At 32.1% G+C, this 21,530-nt stretch overlaps 1 protein-coding gene across 1 annotated transcript; it reads left to right on the top strand.

Moving 5' to 3' along the window:
- The first annotated feature begins 5,993 nt into the window (after positions 1 to 5,993).
- Positions 5,994 to 10,976, top strand: LOC114324291 (calponin homology domain-containing protein DDB_G0272472-like). The gene has a single exon (XM_028272094.2). It carries the CDS (start codon positions 6,020 to 6,022, stop codon positions 9,992 to 9,994), a length of 3,975 nt encoding a protein of 1,324 aa, XP_028127895.2. The 5' UTR covers positions 5,994 to 6,019; the 3' UTR covers positions 9,995 to 10,976.
- The last annotated feature ends 10,554 nt before the right edge of the window (positions 10,977 to 21,530 follow it).

Genomic DNA, 21,530 nt, shown 5'->3' with positions numbered 1-21,530 from the left:
ATATTAACATTAAATCTTTTTAAAATCCTCAGTCGCAAAAAGAGGTAACTTTTAAAAGGTTGGTAAAAGTGGTTTTTGCATGTCATTACAAGTTTTAATTGTCAATAGCTCACCCAATTTTTTTGCCGTAGAAAAAACCCAGATAGCACAAGTACGTTTTATGGACATCCAATGGACGTGCATCTGTGTACATTGGAACGTCCAATGGACGTCCCGCTAAGGTACAATGGACATCCGATGGACGTCCAACGAATGTCCAGAGTTCACAAAATTGGACGTCCATAGAACGTCTGCTACAAACGTACATTGTACGTTGTATTGGAGCTTTCATTGTACACCTTATGTACATTCAATGTACGTCTTATGGACATTTGTAGGGCACTTTTCAGAAAGCAATCTAGTATCCATAATTTTGTGAATACATAGCAAAAAGCCTTTATAGGAAATAGTTCCTTATAATACTAAACTTATACTTAAAAATATTACACAAAAGACCTTTTTTATTTCTCTTTACTATAACTTCATTATAATATATACTTTATTATAGGAACTAGGAACTTCATTAATGCACGACTGCACTTGCACGATAAACAGAAAACACAAATATGTCACAGGATGTATTTTCATAAAGACGAGATTCAGATAATAGGGAGTTTTTGTGCACACAAATACGTAAACGTAACGCATCTTTTTGACATATACGCTTGCGCATTAATGGTTGAACTCCCGTATCGCGATACGTATTACCTAAGGTTACGGGCTGGTACGTTAGGTTCATACGCATCCCTATCGAGCCGAAAGTCACCGAATGCACACGAGGATCTTGCCCGATTACCTACCAAATGAACATTTCATCAGCGTACTACCCATTTATAAACATTTTAAGGTTATATATTGGTTATTGGTTTAGTCTATTTGAGTAAAATTATTCTGTGTTTGTAATTGGAAATTGGAACTTCATATTAGATTTAAAATTGTATTGTTTTTAAGTTGTCTATTAGTAAAGCAAAACAAACAAATCTTGTATTAATTTAAGATATACAGTGATCACCACAATTAATAACTAGATAAACAAATGACCTAGTTTCAGTAAAATTTTCAAATAAATATTACCAAACTATTTACATTATACTGGAATTCTGATGTAGGTACAATAATTTACAACTAAAAAGTAGGTATCAACAAAAATAAAAAAATTTTAACCTAAGGAAAAATAATATTTTTATATTTAAATAGAAGCAATTAAAACCATACAATTTCATCATTCATTTATCTTTTTTTACATTTGTATATTAATTGTATATTGTGTGAACATTGTTTTATTTTTTAATGTCAACGGAATTTAAAAATGACTTTACGATTTGCTTTACGTTGCGTTAAGGCAGTTACAAAAACTACCTATTTTAACATTCATCCTCTACGACACGTTAGTTGCTTTACGTATACGGAGATGCGTACGTTACGTAGCAACAAAAACTCCCTAATGACGCCCTAGGAAGCATGCACATTAAAAGAGATCTCTGTTCTGTTTCTGTTCCAAACTATTTTTAGAGTCAGTACGGTTGTTGTATATTACAAGCGGGTTTGCCATTCTGTGAATTATCATAAATAAACCCTCCTTCAGTATTCCACAACAATTAACAGCGATAATCCCCTAAAAGTACGTGCCTAATACTACCTTTCACGACCGATAGCGCGAAGAGCGACAACGTTGTCAAGAAGATTCTCATTTAGTTTGTATTGAGACTTAATATAATAGTCGCGTTTTGTGTAAAATATCCATGGACCACAAATGGATGTCCAATGTACGTTGAAATCAAACGTCCAATGGACGTCCCGTAATGTACGTACATAGTACGTCCAGTTTTGGTCCATGGACGTTTGGACTTTAAATGTACGTTATATGGACGTACATCGGACGTTGTGTGCTATATGGGAAATGACTCAAATATTATTATTTGAGTTATTTTCAAGCAATTTTTGCAAAAAAAATTTGAGTCACCTCTCAACGTCCATCTCAAAAAGATACGCCTTGGATTATAAATGTTTTTCATTTGACTAGTATATTGCCGAAACTTCCCGAAACGTAGTCGATACGTGCCGTGCATAGAATGCCAATAAAAGCTACTATCACTTTCGAGAATAGAAAGCTTTAAATCTAGATGTGTCAGTTTATTGGTTGAATAAATTTATTCATCGAATAAACTACTATTCGTCGTTGATGAACCGACCATTAGTGCTTTTTCGATACTTTTGAAAACGTCATTCAAAACGTCATTTGCAGCATATCCCAATATATTGCTTCTAGTCGAGGAAATGAAGCATTTTGGCTCGCAATTTTTTCGTCCAGCATGGATTTACTTGAAATTTTCACAGAAGGTAGGGAATAGTCCAAGGATCATTTTCTATATCATGCCGCTATACGCTAAAACCTTGGGGGTGGTTGCCCACCCCATCTCGGGGGCGGGAATATTTTATTACATTTTAACCACGTAAATCGATGTAAAATTTGATTCTAAGAAAAAAATGTTTTTTACATTTTCTTCGTAAAACTAATATTTTTCGAGTTATTCGCGCTTGAAAGCAACAGTTTTTCGATGAAAAAATCGACTTTTTTAGAGGGTTTTTTGAGAATACCTCGAAAAATATGCATTTAATAAAAAAAACTGTAGATATCAAAATTGTATCTTTCAGTAACACAAACCAAATTATTTTTCAGTAATATCTTTAAAACCAATACAAACCGAGATGCGGCGTGTTAAAAGTTAGCTTTTTTCGTCAAATGCATAATTTGAAATATTCAAAGTAAAATAACGGAAAAACTTTGCATTTTTCGAGGAAAACTTAAATAATCTTTTTTCAAGTATACAGTTAGCTTTTTAAAACAATAATAAAAAAAGTTTTTAGCCTGAAAATTAAGCGACTTATGATCAAAAAATATCGGTACCTGCTTTTCTCTATGAAAAAATCAGTGAAAACAACCCCCTAACTACCCTCCTAATTAAAAATTGTTCTTCACTTTTCTGTAATTCCTTTTATATTTGTATTATCAATACACCCAAGAAGTTTGAGCTAATTAAAAGGCCTAATTTTAGAAAAATTGGAGTTTGAAGGAAAATGAATTTTTTGGAATTTCCCATTTTTCACCTTTTACTTCAAAATACCTCCGAAAATACTGGAGATACGACAAGAATGATAGACTACTAAATTGTAGCTTCTTTAATAGTTAAAATTTCCTTGTGCATAGATTTTCATTATAGTGAACAGTTAGCGAGATATAGCTGTTTAAAACCTCTATCTACGAGCACACGCCCCCTTATTCGAGCCCTTTAAACCCACCCTAATTAAAAACTAAGGGATCTTACGGAATTTAGTTTACAAAGTCTTATAACCCTTTAGAAATCCTACAAATTCATTTTTGAAAAAACTTTTTATCGCCAAAAATGAAGGAGCTACGTTTATAAAACGAATTTTTTTTTTCGAAAAATTCGGATAGTCCCCTTATGGATAATTTTCAATGTATGTATATTACCACAGAACCGGTTCGTATACTGGAAAATGACTAAAAACTATTAGGTCTGGATCCCGCGTATGAAAAAAAAGTTAATTAATAGCAAGCTGAAAATTTGTTAGTAGCTTAAGGGTGTCTAGTCGGACAAACTTTGATATATGGGAACACTGGAACAGGGGCAGTTTTAATTGTGGAACAGGTTAAAAATTTGGAACGGTCAGACCACGAAAACGGCACATGTATTTTGTCCGACAGAACAGACTTAAACTCTCCGAACAGAGATTAAACTCTCATGCAAAAATCAGACTGCTATGTATCACCAAATGGGCGTTTTAATGAGTGGAACATGTAGAATATGTCAAATAGCAGGAAGTATGACAGGTGACAAATAGCAGACAGAGTTTAATCTCTGTTCGGAAACTGTAAGTCTATTCTGTCGGACAAAATAAATGTGCCGTTTCCGTGATCTGACCGTTCCAAATTTTTAACCTGTTCCACAATTAAAACTGCCCCTGTTCCAGTGTTCCCATATATCAAAGTTTATCCGACTAGACACCCTTAAGCTATTAACAAATTTTCAGCTTGCTATTAATCAAATTTTTTTTCATACGCGGGATCCAGACCTATATTTGTATTTGTACTTCTACATATTTGTAAATTCGTATTTTTGTGTAAATAAATGTTTTTGTAATTCTTTAATTCTACTTTTTTTCTGTATAGATCTTTTAAAATCTCTACTTATAAAAACTGTAATGTTATTAAGGGTGGTTTTTAAGGGTTGAAATATTATGCTATTATATCCTAAAATATAAAACAGTCATTATTTAACCAAGCAAAACCAAATTTTACCCATATTAAAGTTTACAATGTTTTTATATAATTTTTGACAATAAGGGGTAGTTTACATCCCTAAAAATAATCAACGCCCTTAAGCATGATATAGAATATGAAGTACAGGGTGACATGATCCTAATCCCAAATTTTTATGTAAATCGATGCAAGCCGAAATTATTCTTTTAGGATAAGTAAATTTTTTATATATAGCTCCAACAAGGGTGGTTTTAAGGGTTGAAATATCATGATAGTATATCTTAAGAGGATCGGAACGTATTTTCGGCTGCAATGCAATTCAAATGGGGATTCATTTTTTTCGAATCCTGAGAAAACTAATAAGTATTTTTGAAAAATTTAAACACAGAATGAAAGATCACGTTATTAGCGAGGGCCGAAAGTCCCTGAGAACTTCTATAATGTTTATTTTAATAAGTTACAGGGGTGAAAATCTAAGAGAAAATTTAGTGTGATTTTTAATTTCAAATATATCATTCAAAATAAAATTTATATTTATTTTAAGGGACTTTCGGCCCTCGGTAATAATTTAGTCTTTCATTCTGCGTTTAAAATTTTCAAAAATATTTATTGGTTTTTTCAGGATTTGAAAAAAATAAACACAATGCCGTGGTAAAATTTTCCAAATCTATCTTTGTCTTACAACGCACTCAGCCGAATATAATATTGTCAGCATATATTGTCAGTCAGACACTGACAATCAGTGACAATTTTAAATATTTGACATTGCATCGGGAATATGTTGAGTTATTGATTAAATATTATTGAAATATAGTGTATTTGATAAATAATTGATTTAAGACGTGAACTTAATAAAAAGTTATTTATTGTGTACTATTTGTGGGAGATCCAAGCAGAGAATACATCAGGATAATATATTCTGTGATACAAGTATTTTGTTGTTAAAGATGTTCAAAATTGTAAGCTTTCCATAACAATATATTATTAAAAAATCACTTTAACACTTTTCCTCTTTTCTCGATTGAGTATTAGTCTTTGTTGTACAAATAAATTATTACAATCACTGAATACATAGTTAGTGAAAAAATTATCACATTTATTAACTGAATTAATAATTTCCAATTATAAAAATAACAGTTAACCAAGAACATTCAAAACCCATCTCTTGAAATTAATAATGACATTTTCAAGTAGAATGACATTCTAGTAATGTTTACATATCCATACCAGTGTGAATTTTACTACGCGTAATTTGCCGTGTAAAGACAGAAAAAGTAGGGATACACGTAAAATATTTGCGAATTATGTACCCATAGCCTTAAAGCATAAAACAATCATTATGCAACTAATAAGATCCAAATGTTGACAATATTAAAGTTTAAAATGTTGTTTTATAATTTTTTACAATTAGGGGTAGTTTTCACCCTTAAAAAACCAAAAGCGTACAACGGCTCAATATAGAAAATGAATCAGAGGGTGTAATTAGCCTAAACCCAAATTTTTGTACAAATCGATGCTGGACGAAAAAATTGCGAGGTTTTTCCATTTTTTCAGTTTCATTTCCTCGACTATTCATTCGATACAAATTCATACGATCTTACCACTCGTCTGACAGTATCACTTGTCAGACGTCGCGTCGTTTGACTTTGTCAGGCGTGTTTATAATTTGCAGCGCTGATTTATTTTTAGTAAAATAAAATGGCAGAAAACTCAAGAAAACTTTCAAAACAACCCAAATCTACAGTTGAGAAAGAATTAAGATTGCGTCACTTAAAAGATCGACAGAATGGTGAGAAGCAGAGAAAACTGCAAGAAATTAAGCCACAAGCTCCTGCTGTGCAAGTTTTCAAAGAACAAGAACGATTCAGAAGATTAGATGATTTAAAATACAGGGATGACGAAAGACGTATACAAGTCGAAGAGCGTAAAAAGCGAATACAAAAAGCTGAAAGAGATAGATTAGAATTTATACTTAGACGAAATCAAGAACGAGAACAGAGATTCGAGTCTAGGAGACGCAACGAAAGGAATAATACAGTATTCGCCTTCGGTTCTTCTACCCCTCGAATGCTGGATCCAAATGATGTTATTGCTTCGTATTGGAATACGGGAAGGTCCTCTTCCATCCAAAATATAGTAACTTCTACAAACCCGTCAATGCTTACTCGACGACAGCCTGAACGAAAACAAGATGCTGGTACTAAAAAACATGCTATCTCTGCAACTGGATTAGCGAGAACTGGTGAAACATCATCTTTACCAAGGAGTTCTCTTAATAAACAAAGCACAACCAGTTTCGCCAATTCTGAGAGTGTTAGACATCGTTTGACAACAGCTCCGAAAAATTCAATACCAGTCAGTGGAATTTCAAGTGATACAAAAGGCAATAATAAACCACCCCTTCTAAAGACGAAAAAACTTCTTGCGAAACCGACAACCAGACAAAAGGTTGTGCTTAAAAGCAAAACAAAAACACGAGTAGAGAGTTGTTCTAATGACATAGCTAAACTAAATAAATCTGAAAAACCTCAAGTAGCAATTCCTTTACCAAAGCCAGAAACCCATGTCCTAACCGAACCTAAATTAGTAGTACGAGATATTAGAGATATTATATCGATTTTCTATCTGCCTCAAACTACAAAGAGCGATTTGGAATCTCCGCAAGTTAAAAAATTTGAAGAAAATAGTGACAAAACAGAACCAATTCTGGTTGAGTTAGAAGACAAAAAGGATGTAGGAGAGAAAGACAAAAAGGACGTAATGGAGATAGAGACAGTAAAGATGAGTGAACCTGAAACGAATGATACAGATGTAACAGAGATACAAAAGTTTGAGCAGGTGCAGCTCATCATTGATGAATCGTATACATCATCAGAAGTCGAAATCAGGTCTGTAATCGAGAAACCAGAACAAAAGCATTTTTTACAAGAGAATTCAGTAGAACCTAAGAAGCCAGAATCCACGTCCGAGGCTCAAATAGTTGTAGATAATAATACTATCGAAAATATCGAGAACAAAATGACGATTTCTATGACAAAGGTTCGTATTAATACAGCAGAGGAAGATATAGCTGCACTCGCAGAAAGACGAAGACTGATTAGTGAGGAAGCTGCGAGACAAGCTGAATTAGAGATGTTACGATTTGAGACAGAAGCCAAAGCAGAATTAGAACGACAACAGAGAGAAGAGGAACAAATAAGAGAGTTAATACAGTTTCACAGAGAGTCGGAACAACAAAGATTGAAAGAGGCCATTAAAGAGACTCAAAGACGCGAGGAAGAAGAAAAGCTTAAGAAGGAAGAAAAACTGAGACTAAAGTTCTTAAAAGAAGAAGTCAAGAAAAAATTTAAAGAACCAAGCAGTTCCCTCACTCAACAAAGCACAACCAGTTTTGCTAATTCGGCAAGTGTTAGACAGCGTCTTACAACAGCTCCGAGAAAGCCAAGACCAGTGAGTATCGCCATCACTGGAATTTCAAGTGGTACAAAAGGCGATAATAAACCACCTCTTCCGATGACGAAAAATATTCTTGCGAAACCGACAACCAGTAAAAATGTTGTGCTTAAAAGCAAAACAAAGACACCAGTAAATAGTTTTTTTAATAACACAACTAAAGTAAGTAAATCTGAAATACCTCAAGTAGAAATTATTCCACCAAAGCCAGATATCTATGTCCTAACCGAACCTAAGTTAGTAACAAAAGATATTGAATCGAATGTCTATGTGCCTCAAAATACGAAGAGTGATTTGGAATCTCCGCAGGTTAAAAAATTAGTAGAAGATAATGACAAAAAAGAACCAATTCTGGTTGAGTTAGAAGACAAAAAGGGTGTAATGAAGATAGGGACAGTAAATATGAGTGAACCTGAAAAGAGTGATACAAATGTAACGGAGATACAAGAGTCTGAGCAGGTGCAGCTTAGCATTGATGAATCACATACATCATCAGAAGTCGAAATCAGGGCTGTAATCGAGAGACCAGAACCAGAATCTCTTTTAAAAGAGAAGCCAGTAGAACCTAAGAAGCCAGAATCCACGTCCGAAGCTCAAATAGTTGTAGATAGTAATACTATCGACAATATCGATAACGAAATGACGACTTCTATGACGAAGGTTCGTATTAATACAGAAGAAGAACCTAAAGCTGCCATTGCAGAAAGACAAAAGCTGATTAGAGGGGAAGTTAAGGGACAAGCTAAATTAGAGAGATTACGAAATAATTCAAAAGTCAAAGAAGAATTAGAACGACACCAGAGGGAAGAGGAACAAATAAGAGAATTAAGAGAGTTACAAAGACAGACGAAACAAGAAAGATTGCAGGGGGTCATTAAGGAGACTCAAAGATACGAGGAAAAAGAAAAGCTTAAGAAGGAAGGAGAACTGAGATTAACAGAAGAAGCGAAGAAAAAAGTTAAAGAGCCAAGCCTCACTCAAGAAAGCACAACCAGATTTACCAATTCAGCGAGTGTCAGACATCGTTTGACAAAAGCTCCGAGAAAACACAGACCAGTGAGTAGAATTTCAAGTGATACAAAATGCGATAATCAACCACCCCTTTCGAAGTCGAAAAAACTTCTTTCGAAACCGACAACCAGCAAAAATGTGCTTAAAAGCAAAACAAAGACAGGAGTAGATAGTTCTTCTAATAACACAACTAAAGTAAGTAAATTTGAAAAACAGTCAGTAGCAATTACTCCACCAAAACTAGAAACCCATGTCCTAATCGAACCTAACTTAGTAACAAGAGATATCAAATCGAATGTTCATGTGTCTCAAACTCCGAAGAGAGTTTTGGAATCTCCGCAAGTTAAAAAATTAGAGGAAGATAGTGAGAAAACAGAACCAATTCTGGTTGAGTTTGATGACAAAAAGGATGTAGAAGAGCAAGACAAAAAGGATATAATGAAGATAGAGACAGTAAAGATGAGTGAACCCGAAACGAGTGATATACATGTAACAGAGATACAGAAGTCTGAGCAGGTGCAGCTTAGCATTGATGAATCGTATACATCATCAGGAGCCGAAATCAGGTCTTTAATCGAGAAACCAGAACCAGAACCTATTTTACAAAAGAATCCAATAAAACCTAAGAAGCCAGAATCCACGTCCGAGGCTCAAATAGTTGTAGATAGTAATACTATAGAAAATATCGAGAAAAAAATGACAACTTCTATGAAGAAGGTGCGTATTAATACAGAAGAGGAAGCTAAAGCTGCGCTTGCAGAAAGACGAAGGCTGATTAGAGAGGAAGCTGAGAGACAAGTTGAATTAGAGAGATTGCGAATTGAGGCAGAAGCCAAAGCAGAATTAGAACGACAACAGAGGGAAGAGGAACAAACAAGAGAATTAATAGAGTTACAGAGACAGATGGAACAACAAAGATTGCAAAAGGCCATTAAGGAGAATCAAAGACGAAAACAAGAAGAAAAGCTTAAGAATGAAGAAGAACTGAGGTTAAAGCTATTAAAAGAAGAAGCGAAGAAGAAAGCTAAGGAAGACGCCCAAAGACAAAAGGCTAAATTAAGAGAAAGACTCAAAACTGAGGAAGTAGAGCGACAAGCTCGCAGAAAGAAAGTTGAAGCCATTATGTCAAGAACAAGGGGGAAAAACGCTACTCCACAAAGCGTTGACGAAAATAAATCTGATAATATTAAAAGCGAAGTAATTAAATAATATTATTAAAATAATAATCTTCTTCTAAAAGTGCCTATCTTCTGGAGATGTTGGCGACCACATTGACCCATCTTATTCTATTTACGGCAGTTCGAAATAGATCAGTTGACGTTAGACCAGTCCACTTTCTAAGATTGGCCAGCCAGGATATACGTCTACGTCCAGGGCCTCTCCTGCCCTCAATCTTGCCTTGTAGAATCAACTGCAGCAGTCGATATTTTTCATTACGCATAATGTGGCCGAAGTAAGCCAATTTTCTGTTCTTTACGGTGTTAATTATTTCTTTGTCTTTTCTTAGACTCTGGAGAATAGTTATATTAGTTGTGTGGTGTATATATGAGACCCTCAACATACGTCGGTAGCACCACATTTCAAACGCCTCTAACCCTTTTATGGCATCTTCTGTCAGGCTCCAGCTTTCAACTCCGTATAGGAGGACACTAAAGGACACTAAAAATAATAATATTAAAAGAAAATTAATGGTACCAAGTTAGAAGGGCAAGAAAGAGGCACAGCTAAGCTTTCGAAAGATATTGTTAATGTGATTCCCAGAGACCTCAGCAATAAACCAACGCTGGTTTCAACGTGTATTACTTGACGAATGACCAGTAGTATCGATAAGTATTCTGATTTATGTATTCGTTAATACCAAAAGTGACCTGATCGGAAAACCTAACATAAAAATGTTGAATCGTTTTTATCAGACAATTTACTCATGATTCTTGGTATTGAAGAAACTCATCACTATCTCATAGTTTTCTTTTGAAGCTAAAGGATTTTTAAAGTAATTGCTGATGGGTTATATTGGTCGAATTTTCACTCATTCAATTAGGTATTTAAACTACCATTTATATTATAAACACTTCACCAATATTCCAATAGCTGTGGCATTTTATCTCTAAATTTTTTATAACTACTCCGATTTGCCTGAAATTTATACAGTTGGGAGAAAATTACTCAAGAAATATAGTTATTTATATGATATATTGTTTATGTGTACTTTTATCCCTGGAGTGGATGGCACCTCATCTCGGGGTTGACATTTTTAGAGTTAAAATAACACCGGGAACTGATGAGAATTAATTGTTAAACAAAAAAAGTAGCATAATATTTTTCCCTGGATCAACACTTTTTGAATAATTATTCACACTTGAACAATTATACTTACCTTTCGCAAAAAACATGGTTATCAACGATTTTTTGCAAATAACTCTAAAACAAAGCATTTTATTGAAAAATAGGTAATAGACAAAAATAAATCTTATAAAAACACAAAGAGACTGGTTTTTTTTATTTTAAGGTTCTTAAGTACACAGTACTAAACAATTTATAATTGTTTCAAGATATTTACACACACCCAAACTTACATGGAATCATCTGATATTTCTTACTATTTCGTGCGAATTAAAAAAAAACAAACACACGAAGTCAAACAAACAATATTTATTTTAAAGCAATTTAATAACAAATACATAACAATTAAATAAAACAATAAAGTATTTAACAAACAAATTGAAAGTAGTTGTTTTAAAGTCAATAGCATACAAAATTTCAATGCAAAACGAATAATGTTTAAATTGTTTTTATTTTTTTTTGTATTTTGTGGTAGTCAGTGATATCACTTCTAGTCCTTATGCAAGCTTCAGTTTGCGTGGGCACGCTCCTAATCAAATTATCAACATTTTGTTGTGGTAGGTTGCTCCATCCTTTAAGAGCAGCTTATACTAGCCGTGCGGTGTTTTGTGGATTATCTCGGCGAGCTCTAATTTTTCTTTTAAGCATATCCCACAAATACTCTATAGGATTAAGCTTGGGTGAGCAAGCAGACCACTCCAAACAAGGGATACCTTCTGCTTCAATTATGTCTGTAGTCACTCTAATGGTATGTAGAGGTCCATTATCATGCAGTAAAATTAAATTTTCTCCTGTTGCACCTCTCCAGAGCCTGACTACAGGTTATCAATATACCTGTGAGCAGTTTAAGTTAATTGGATGAAAATTAAAGGAGTTTTTTTTACGGATCACAATTCCTCTCCAGAACACTACACATCCCCTTGTATATTTGTGAACAGATCTGACAGTTTTCGTTCTTGATTGTCTTCCTCGACCTCTAAGTACACGATTTCGTGGGTCATCTGATTTTACACACATCCTGACTTTTTCTGAAAATAGCACATTTTGTCAATTCCCAATGTTCCAGTTTTGGTGGTGAAGACACCAATTTAGGCGATCAATCTTGTGCTGTCTGGATAACTTGGAAACCCATAACTGTCTACTGGTGTATACTTTTTGGTACGAACTCTTCTTCTTATCGTTTCAACTGAAACAGTTACTGCTGTAGCTTCCAAAAGCTGCCTTTGGAGCTGCGAGTGAGAAATGGTTGGGTGCCTTCCAGCTGATTGGACAATTAAACGATCTTGGAGAGCCGTTATTACTTTTGGCGACTTTCCCTTGCTTTATTTGTGAGCTTTCCTAGTTCCTGTTACCTAGCATAGGTTTTGGACAGAACGCCCTGTATTACGCCTAGCTCTACAGCTATGTCCCTCTGAGAACATTACTTTCTCCACAAGACCAATAATCTTTCTTCATTGTAAGTTCTATAACCCCACACCAGGAATATTTTCGTTTTTGGACGCAAAAGTTAGTTTATTTATTTTCGTTAAATTTGCAACTCAAGCAAATATCCTATACCGTACCGAGCTGTACTATCCGATTGTCTTATATATTTGTTTATTTTCAATAAAAACCTTTATTCTTCGCAACAATAACAAGTTTTTTCAAAAGAAATAAATCTTACTTTAAAATACATGGTGATTCCATATAAGTTTCGGTGTGTGTATATACATGAGTATACGAGAATAATAGGTGTAACAAAAAGGTAGGTCATAAATTAAACCACATATTCTGGGACCAAAAATAGTTCAATTGAACCTAACTTACCTTAGTATAAATGTGCACATAAAAAAAGTTACAGCCCTTTGAATTACAAAATGAAAATCGATTTTTCCAATATATCGAAAACTGTTAGAGATTTTATATTGAAAATGGACATGTGGCTTTCTTATAGCAGGACATCTTAAAAAATAACAGTGAAATTTGTGCATGACATAAAAATTTTGTGTGTGTATTTTGTGCCCTTAAACCCCTCCCCCAAATATTTATGTATGTTCCAATTAAATTATCGAGATATTTCGAACATTTGTAAAATCCACCACATATTTGTAAATGGTTAAGTAAACTTATAGAGACCTGGTAATAATATGAAAATTTATTTTTTATAATTTACATTTTTTTAGGTACTCAGGAATTTTGAAACATATTAAAAAGAAGAAGTATTTCGATAAAAACTGGCGTACCGAAAAATAATATTGGAACGCACACAAATTTTTGAAGGGGGGGGGGTTAAGGGAACACACAAATTTTACTGTTATTTTATTTTAAGATGTTTCTGTCATAAGAAAGCCCCATGTTCATTTTCAATATAAATTCTCTAGTTTTTGATATATTACAAAAAAATCGATATTCATTTTGTAACTTCAAAGGACTGTAACTTTTTTTATGTGCACATTTGTACCAGAGTAAGTCTTTTTTTATGTGCACATTTGTACCAGAGTAAGTTAGATTCAATCGAACTATTTTCGGTCCCAGAATATGTCATTTAATTTGTGACCTACCTTTTTGTTACACCCTGTAAAATATGTTAACATTTAAATGTGGCGAAACCAATTCGGGCACATTCAGCATCGTAGATTGTGTACCAATATTTAATAAAATAATCTCCCAAAATCCAGAAGACTTTAACCATCCTGTTCGTAATCAAAACCAATCATATTCACCCGACAGAATAAAGGTTGGGACATATTATTCCGAATAGGTGTACCCTGACATAAGAAGAGGAAAAGATTATTTGTAACAATCTTATTTTTAAATAGATAGTGTAATAAAAAGATTTTTGTAAATTAGTTTAAAAAAATCACAAATTTTCACAGATTGTAATTCTGTAGTTTTTATGATTTTATAAATCAGTATGCCCAATACAGTTTATGTACATAACATGTAACTTAAGCATATGATTTTAATACAGATTATCTGAAAGACTCTAGGGAAAAAGTTTTATTTAATGATTTTTTACAAAGTTTTAATTTAAAATGCAAAAATAAAGAACCTGCACGAATTTTTACAGACAAAAATGGAAAAACTTCTAAAAGTAAATTAGAATATTTTCTTACAAATTGGCCACATCAATTTAAAGAGACTACCAAAGACTTTGTTTTGGGTGATCATCTTGGTTTGGAAGTTTTATTAATAGATGCTAAAACTGAAACAGGACAAGGTAAAATAAGTCAAAACGTAACGTTTAAAAACCTTTCTCAATCGTATTTATTAAATTTACAAAGTAGTTTTTTCACTGAATATTTTGAAGAAGTTTACGAATGTCTCGATGACGTTAATTTGGCATTTGATACATTTTTGAGGGTACTGACGGGTACTAACGTACCATATTGACATATCTTGTCCAATGACTAGTAAAATAATTCGAAATGAGCCTAAAAATAGTTGGGTAACAAATGATATAGTACAGGAGGGAAATGATTTGAGAAGTCTTTTTTGGCTATCAAATAACCTCCAAAATATAGACATGCATTTAAAATATAAAGAAAAAAAGAAGCAATACTTCAAATTAATCGACGAAGGAAAAAAGAGTTTCTTTCAAAATAGTTTAGAATGTAAGAATACTATACAACAGAAGCAGAAGTATTTATGGCGCACTGTAAATAACAAAATAGGTAATACGGTAAAACGTAATAATTGTGACAAAAGCCAACTTGCTGGTAAAATTATCACAAATAAATATGAGATGGCAAACGCTTTTGTAAAGCAATTTACTACTTGCCCTAAAAATAAAATCATAGATATTTTTGAAGGTTCCAATTTTGATCATTACACTACACAGCATGTAGATAAATCATTTTATTTTTTTCCTGTAGATGAATGTGAAGTCAGAGAGGTTATTGGCTTCTTGAAAAATGTTACCTCAGTAGGTATTGATTGCATATCGACTAAATTAATAAAGTGTATTGGTGAATATATAGCGAAACCTCTTGCAGACTTAATAAATTTATCAGTGGCCCAAGGTATCTTCCCACATAGCTTGAAGATAGGAGTTGTAACTCCAATATTCAAGAGTGGAGATAATTCTGTTTTAGATAATTATAGGCCAGTTACGGTACCTACTGTTTTGGGTAAAGTTTTTGAAAAATGTGTATACAAAAGAATGTATAGCTTCCTTAATAAATACAATATATTATGTTCTAACCAACACGGATTTCTGCCTGGAAGATCAACAGAGGGTGCTACTGCTGAATTATTCAATTTCATTCACAATGCACTGGATCGGGGTGATTTTGTGGGTGCATTTTTCTTTGATCTTTCAAAGGCATTTGATACTATAAACGTAAGAGTTGCTATAGATAAGTTAAAAAATATTGGTTTTCGAGGTCAGTTCTCATTATGGCTGTCATCATATTTACATTCTAGGAAAATTCTCGTTAAACTTAATGACTGTTGATCATATTATGGTGATGTTGATATTGGAGTTCCTCAGGGTTCAATACTGGGACCTTTAATATTCATATGCTATGTTAATGATATGCCCAGATATGTCAGTTCAAATAACATATTTATTTATGCAGATGACACAACTATTGCTACATCTGCTTCAAGTGTTGAGGAATTAACTGTCTTACTGAATGTTATATCAGAAGACTTTACAGGATGGAGTAAAAGAATGCTTTGGTTGTTAATGCTAAAAAGACCACTAGCATGCAATTCTACTATAGATCTAACTCAGTCATCAGTTCTCTGTCAAAGTAAATGATAGCATGGTTCATTTTACAACTACCACTAAACTTTTGTGTTTGTATCTAGATAGTAATATGAGCTGGGAATCTATTTCTGGGAAGCTGGGAAGCTGGGAAGTTTGCAAAAAAATAAATAGTAGCTATTACGCAATTTTACAATTAAAAAGTTTTTTTACAATTGAACAATTATTGAATATTTATTATGCAATTGTGTATTCTAACTTGGCATATAATATAAATCTTTGGGGTAGTGCTGTGAGTGCTACAAGAGTATTTGTCTCTCAGAAAAGGATAGTTAGATTAATTTTTAATTTGCCATACAGGTTTTCATGTCGACAATATTTTAAAAAATATAACATTTTAACAGTACCTTCTATTTATATTTTTAAATGTATACTATATGTAAAATCTAATATAACTACGTTTCATTCAAACTCTTATTATCATCAGTACCCCGTACCCCACTAGACAAAATGACTTTATAAGACTACCAAAACATAATACTGGACGATACGAAAAATCCCAGTATTATATGGGTATGTATAAGACTTTTCAATCATCTTCCCAATAGTATTAGATCTGAAATAAACCCAAATAAATTTCGAGGCAAACTAAAATCGTACCTATTGCAAAATTGTTTCTATAGTGTAAGCGAATATATGGGTGACGTAAATATAATTAATTCTATGTACTGTTTGTATTTTATCTTATAATAATTTTTAAGTGATATTTTATATACGTATATATTTGTATTTTAAACTGACGTATCCTATATCATGTAAATGATCTTGCAGGACAAATAAATTATTCTATTCTATTCTATGATACATCATCATTATTAACCCCTACGCGTCCACTGCTGAACATAGGTCTCCCTCAGCTCTTTCCATCTGTCTCTGTCCTGTGCGGCTCGCATCCAGTTACTGATAACACTCCGTGCTCCGTTGGTGCTCCCCGTTGGTGCTTCGTGTATCTGCTCCAATGGATATGGCATGCGCTCCTCTACATATAAACCGCCACTGATTGGATCGCCGAGCGGGAGCAACAAACGTATACACTATGTGGAGCAGTTATGGATACGTGGAGCACGGAGCACCAACGTTATGGATACGTGCCTTTAAGATCGTCGGTCCATCTTGGCCATCCAAAAGGTGGCACTCGGATTTTTGCAGATAAAGTTAGGTGACACCTTCAGTAAATAATAATTGACTTATGCTCCTTCTCAAATATGCCCGGAACATTAATAAAAAAATTAAAATATTTAAAAATTTCGAAAAACATCGATTTTTTTCTGCTCTCTTTGCTTATAACTTTAAAAAGATTCGTTTTGGAACAAAGTCGTAGAGAAATAAAATAAAGATAATTTAATTTTGTATGATATACGATCGGTAAGAAATGTCTTAAGGTATTATCTTTTCTGCAATATAGCAATAAATACCAAATAAGGGGGCAAAATAAGTCTGTTGTTATTCAATATTTTTTAACCACTTTGGTGGCACCTAGAACCTTAGTAATTCGCTTATAAAATTCTTTGTAACATACTTAAATCGTGTACCAAATTTCATTAAAATCGACTAAATAAATTTTGTATAATAAATTTGCAACCTAAATGTTTTTAAAAAATTTCAAATTTTTTAAAATCTTTCTGAACAAAAAGTAGACCATTTAGAAGTTGGCTAATTTTTTTACATATAAAGAGGTGCTCTACCTATCTAATACACTTTACAGAATTAACATCGGATTATTTAAGGGGCTCCAGCAATGTTTTAAATTTATAAACAATTTTTTGGCTTATAAACAAATAGCTTTGTTTAATAATAAAAAAAATTAATTTTTAGCAATACAAATAATTAAAACTGGTATAATTTGACTTAAACTTTCAAATGCTGTCAGCAGAATTGCTATTTTATTTTTTAATCAAATATTATTCGCGTTCAAAAATTGCAATTTCTCGATTTTTTGAAAGTTCCACCGCGTTTATCTCGAAAACTGTGCATCCTACGGAAAAACTTGTAAAAACATTTATTGCTTAGAATTACCCAAGAAATACAAAAAAGGTTTTATTTTGCGAAAAATTGATTTTATGTAATTCCTTAAGTTCTTTGTTTATAACAATCTTATCGACATCCGGATCAATTGTTACCCAAAAAATTCGTGTTCTACGGGTCAAAATACACAAAAAAACTTGGGTAAGTCCATCTAAATAAAGGAGCCCATAGCACCCCCTTCTAGCCACAGCACTAATTTGTTTATAAGCCAAAAAATTGTTTATAACTTTAAAACATTGCTGAGGCTGCTTCAATAATCCGATTTCAATTCTGTAAAGTGCATTAGATAGGTGGAGTACTTCTTTATATGTAAAAAAATTGACATATCTTTGTATGTTCTAGTTTTTGTTGGGCAAGATTTTAAAAATTTTTAATTTTTTAAAAAAAAGTTTAGATTGCAAAATTATTATGCAAAATCTAGTAAGTCAATTTTAATGAAATTTGGTGTACGGTTTTAGCACATTACAAAAATTTTCTAAACGAATTAGGAAGCTTCCAAGTGTAACCTAAGTGATGGAAAATCATTGAATAAGGACAGGCTTGTTTTGCCCCCTTATTTTATATTTATTGCTATTTTGAAGCAAGGGTGATAAATTAAGACATTTTTAATCAATCGCACCTGATAGAAAATATAATTATCTTTGTTTTATTTATATAGGACTTTGTTCTAAAATGAATAGTTTTTAAGTTATAAGCAAAAAAAGTAGAAAAAAAAACGAAATATTTTGGAATTTTTAAATTATTTATTTTTTTTAATGTTCGGGGTATATTTGAGAAGGAGCATAAATCAATTATTGTTAACAAAGTTATCACCTAACTTTATCTGCAAAAATCTGAATGCCACCTCTCACATCCACCTAACAACAGATCCTTACTTGTCTAATAACCCGTTATCATTTCGTAAACCGTAATTTGTAGATAATTTTATGAAGTGTTCACAGTAGACTTAAATTTTACGTAACAAAACAGGTAATTTCATTGTCAAATGCCAAAACGTTATTTATGGGTTATGAGTTGATGTAAATAAATAAATAATACCTACAGGATGTTTGTTTCTGAATTTGTGTGCATTTAACAATAATATGAATACAGCTGGTTTGACTTGCTTACCATTTTATTGTTAAGGAAAATTTAAAAAACAAATAAAGAAAAAAGGAGAGGTTAGGAGGCTTATGAATGAAATGAGGTTGTATGATGCAGAGTGGTTTTTTACTTGTACAAGGATTTTTACATACATTTTTAAAATGTTTATCACCCTTTACTATATTATAAGTAGGGCTTTAAACGCACAAGCTAAATTAAAAGTTCTTCATTTCATTTAATTTAGCAATTTAATTTATTACCAAAACGCGAGATAAACATAGATTTGAGTAATTGGAAAAACAAAAACATACCATAAGTAAACTAACAGAATCCATCTGTCTAAATTGTCAAACTTAATTGATCACCGACATTAAAATACAAAAAATACTACAGTTGTCCTTAAAATTCACGTAATTCGAACATAAAGTTGAAACAATCTCAACTTTATGTAATCCTTACGTTTACGCGTAAGACAACCATAATCATAAATTTTACGTTTACCCATTGTGAATACTTACATTTAATTTCTACATGTTCAACTTTTAGACCAGGGCGCATCTGTAAAAATATTAGTACATTTGGACGTTGAGAGGTGACTCAAATTTTTTTGCAGAAATTGCTTGAAAATAAATCAAGTAATAATATTTGAGTTATCCTCCCTCTCAAAAAGGTCCGGAACATTGTTTAAATAATCAAAATGTCAAAAAATTAAGGAAAAATTCGATTTTTTTCTTGGTTTTTTGATTATAACTTTAAAAGTGTTCATTTCCGAGAAAAGTTGTGCTGACATAAAAGTTGCGTAATTAAATTTTCTATAATATAGAATTGGTTAAAAATTTAAACAATAGTCACCCTTGTTGCAAAATAGCAATAATTGTGAAAAAAACATACAAAAACAAGTATTCGCATTTTACGTTTTTCAACCATTTATGCTACACTTAGAACCTTCATATTTCACCCTGAAAAACTTTATGATACAGTAAAATAATACTGTAAATTTAATTAAGATCGGTTTAACAGATTTTGCAAAATAAATTTTGCAATCCAGCTTTTGTAAAAAAAATTCATTTTTTCAAAATGTTACAGGACTGACAATAAAGCAGATAGCAAGTTGAAAATTTTTTTGCATATATAAGTGTGCTGTACCTTCCATTTGCAATTTTGCAAAATTAAAATCGGTTAACACCACGGCGTCAGGATTTTTTTTAAATAAACATTAATTATTGGTGCTACGCGCAGGACAGCGGATAGTTTTCTCTGATTGGGCATTTCAATGACCTTTGATAATGATTGATACATTTTAACTTTTATTACATTTCGATATAAATAAATAAATTTGTTTATTGCAAAATAAAAACACATACTCTATCCTTTGAAATAACATTTTTATTAGCAAAAACTTTGTTTGTTCATATATTTTAACTTAAATAATAAAAGTTTATTATTTTTAAACATATGCAATTGTTTAAACAATATTTAACAAACAATAATACAATTAGTTTGATTTTTGTGGAACTAAAATATTAAAATACAACAAAATATAGAGTAAGAAAATAATATGTTAGATAGAGATTTGAAGAAATTTTGGTGAAAATCAATTTGTGTGAATCGAACACCGCTGTCCTGCGCGTAGCACCAAAAATTATTGTTTATTTCAAAAATTTTCTGACGCCATGGTAATTAAACGATTTTAAATTAAAAATTAAATGGTAATTAAACAATTGCATATAATTAAAAATAATAAAACTTTTATTCTCTAAGTTAAAATATATGAACAAAGAAAATTTTTGCTAAAAAGTGTTATTTCAAAGGATAGAGTATGTGTTTTTATTTTGCAATAAGCAAATTTATTTATTTATATCGAAATGTGATAATAATTAAAATGTGTCAATCATTATCAAAGGTCATTGGAATGCCCAATTAGAGCAAACTATCCGCTGTCCTGCACGTAGCACCAATAATTAATTAATGTTTATTAAAAAAGAAATTCCTGACGCCGTGGTGGTTAATCGATTTTAGTTTTGCAAATTGCAAATGAAAGGTACAGTACACTTCTATAAGCAAAAAAAAATTCAACTTGCTATCTGCTTTATTTTCAGTCCTGTACCATTTTGAAAAAATTAATTTTTTTTGCGAAAGCTGGATTTCAAAATTTATTTTGCAAAATCTGTTGAACTGATCTTAATGAAATTTACAGTATTGTTTTACTGTATCATAAAGTTTTTCTGGGTGAAACATGAAGGTTCTAAGTGTAGCATAAATGGTCGAAAAACGTAAAATGCGAATACTTGTTTTTGTATGGTTTTTTCGCAATTATTGCTATTTTGTAACTAGGGTAACTATTTTTTAAATTTTTGACCAATTCTATATTGTAGGAAATTTAATTACGCAACTTTTATGTCGGTACAACTTTTCTCGGAAATGAATATTTTTAAAGTTATAGTCAGAAAACCAAGAAAAAAATCAAATTTTTCCTTTAATTTTTGACATTTTGATTATTTAAACAATGTTCCGGACCTTTTTGAGAGGGAAGATAACTCAAAT

The sequence above is a fragment of the Diabrotica virgifera genome, chromosome 1 (genome assembly GCF_917563875.1).
Source record: "Diabrotica virgifera virgifera chromosome 1, PGI_DIABVI_V3a".
NCBI classification, from domain to species: domain Eukaryota; kingdom Metazoa; phylum Arthropoda; class Insecta; order Coleoptera; family Chrysomelidae; genus Diabrotica; species Diabrotica virgifera.
Note: the sequence above shows the minus strand (reverse complement) of the source record. Positions and strands in the feature narration are given on the sequence as shown.